This window comes from Apaloderma vittatum, unplaced genomic scaffold (assembly GCF_000703405.1).
Source record: "Apaloderma vittatum isolate BGI_N311 unplaced genomic scaffold, ASM70340v1 scaffold26675, whole genome shotgun sequence".
NCBI classification, from domain to species: Eukaryota; Metazoa; Chordata; class Aves; order Trogoniformes; family Trogonidae; genus Apaloderma; species Apaloderma vittatum.
Window position 1 is genome coordinate 407 of NW_009716901.1, and position 2367 is coordinate 2773.

The window sequence follows — 2367 nt, forward strand, 5'->3', positions numbered from 1 at the left end:
CTGCCTCCCCGGGCCACCCCCCAGCCACGACACGCACATCATCCCCCAGGGACTGCTGGAGAACGCCATCAAAATCACCAGCGAGCCGCCGACGGGCATGTACGCCAACGTGCACAAGGCGCTCGACCTCTTCACCCAGGTACCCTCACCCCTGCGCTGCTCCCTGCGCTGCCGGCTCCTTTCAAGCGCTTGGGTCAGCGTGTCCGGCTCACATTAACAACTTCCAGTTCTCCTTCACAGTCACCTGATAATTTTCTGCAGCAGAGGGCTGGCTGGCAGCGATACTCGCTTGATACTCGCTTCATTGCCCTGCAGGACACGTTAGAGATGTGCAGCAAAGAAGTGGAGTTCAAATCCATCCTGTTCGCGCTCTGCTACTTCCACGCGGTGGTGGCCGAGCGGCGCAAGTTCGGAGCTCAGGGCTGGAACAGGTCGTACCCCTTCAACAACGGCGACCTGACCATATCCATCAGCGTCCTGTACAACTACCTGGAGGCCAACCCCAAGGTAAGGGACTCGCACAGCGACCTCAGCACCACAAACACTATGAGTGAGAATCAACCTTTTTAAAAAAAAGGATCAGTATGGAGGAAAGGCAGTGCTGCCAGCCCTGCTCCCCTCCTCAGGAGTCGCCCGCAGGCGCTGGGCCCCAGGCTGGGATGAGCACCTGCTGCCCTGGGTGGGTTTTTTAATGACTTCCCACATAAAAAGCAAAGCCTTGCCCCAAGAATGAAGAAGCCACAAGAGGGATTCTCACTCTCGGGAGAGTCCTGCCTTCCCCCGGTCTCACAGCCAGCACCAGTGCTGGTCTGGATAAGGATAGGCTGAAGGGGTTCAAGGTACAGGTGCCCGTGTCCACACCAGGAAAAGGTGAAACCTGGGGGTGAACACAGAAGCCACCTGGGACAAGATCAAGCCTTGCCCCAAGAATGAAGAAGCCACAAGAGGGATTCTCACTCTCGGGAGAGTCCTGCCTTCCCCCGGTCTCACAGCCAGCACCAGTGCTGGTCTGGATAAGGATAGGCTGAAGGGGTTCAAGGTACAGGTGCCCGTGTCCACACCAGGAAAAGGTGAAACCTGGGGGTGAACACAGAAGCCACCTGGGACAAGATCTCCTGTCACTGGGCTCTGCGAGCCCAGGGCCTGTCACATCCCCATACTCTGGCCAGGCCAACGCAGGAGCCGCTGCCCCGTGGCCACCCAGCTCCACAGAAACCTCTGGGGAGCCCTGGCAAAGCCCCACAGGAGCCTCTCGTTGTAGGTACCGTGGGACGATCTCCGGTACCTCTTTGGGGAAATCATGTATGGGGGGCACATCACAGACGACTGGGACCGCCGGCTGTGCCGCACGTACCTGAGCGAGTACATCTGCGCGGAGATGCTGGAAGGGGAAGTGTCCTTGGCTCCAGGGTTTGCGGTCCCTCCCAACTTGGATTACAAGGTAAGGACGATTAACTTTGCAATCGGCTCTGGATAAATGTGCGCTAGTCAGAGGTCCCTCATGCTAACCAAGGGGGACTGTAGGAGGGAAAAATTGAAGTTTGAATCCTGTGGAACCATGCAGAACCACTGCAAAAATAATTCCTGTGGGTGGAGTGGTAAGAGAAAAACTTGGGTGAGGTGTGAATAAAAAAAACCACCTTGAATACACAACGCCAGCGAGCTAGGAAGCAGCACCACCAAAAAGTGATGATGTATTTTCAAGTGAAGTGTATTTCAAGTGAAACTTGGGCTCCTCTGTACGTCTCTGCTAAACTGACGGCAGTGCCTGCCCTGCGCACAGGGGTACCACGAGTACATCGACAACAACCTGCCCCCCGAGAGCCCCTACCTGTACGGCCTGCACCCCAACGCCGAGATCGGCTTCCTCACCGTCACCTCGGACAGCCTTTTCCGAACAGTGCTGGAAATGCAGCCCAAGGAATCAGACGCCGGAGGAGGCTCGGGTGTCTCCCGAGAAGAAAAGGCAAGTACAGTTTTACAGCACACCGTGACCACTCAGCGGCCGGGAAGGGACGAGGACAGACACGGGCCCCCACACACCAGACATGAGACTGTGACCTCTAACAACAACTGATTTTATCAGTGTGAGAGAGCAGGGATGTGATTCTAAGCCCCAAACCGATGCTACAAGGTGCCAGCCCAGAGAAGGGCGCGCTGTGGCGCAGAGCACAAGAGGAACGCTGCAGCCTCTGCTCAGCTGCACACTCAGGTTTTTATTTAAGTCTGTTTGCACTTGGATTCTCTGTGACCAGGCTCCCCTTTCCATTTCAGTAGCTTCACCAGATTTGGCAGCGGTAATGCAATTGAACGCGAGCAAACGCTTCACTGCTCCGCAGCTGCCACCGCAGCCCAGGGCAGAGCGCG

General features: G+C 56.5%; 1 protein-coding gene across 1 annotated transcript in view; it reads left to right on the plus strand.

The window, feature by feature from the left end:
* LOC104274173 (dynein heavy chain 17, axonemal-like) overlaps positions 1 to 2367 on the plus strand; it is a gene marked incomplete at its 5' end in the record, with an annotated part of 5489 nt that overhangs the window by 338 nt on the left and 2784 nt on the right. Inside the window, 4 exons of the mRNA XM_009869715.1 lie at positions 9 to 139; positions 316 to 507; positions 1262 to 1441; positions 1784 to 1997. Of these exons, the coding sequence (XP_009868017.1) occupies positions 9 to 139; positions 316 to 507; positions 1262 to 1441; positions 1784 to 1997 (717 nt within the window). The remainder of the gene's footprint in view (positions 1 to 8; positions 140 to 315; positions 508 to 1261; positions 1442 to 1783; positions 1998 to 2367) is intronic.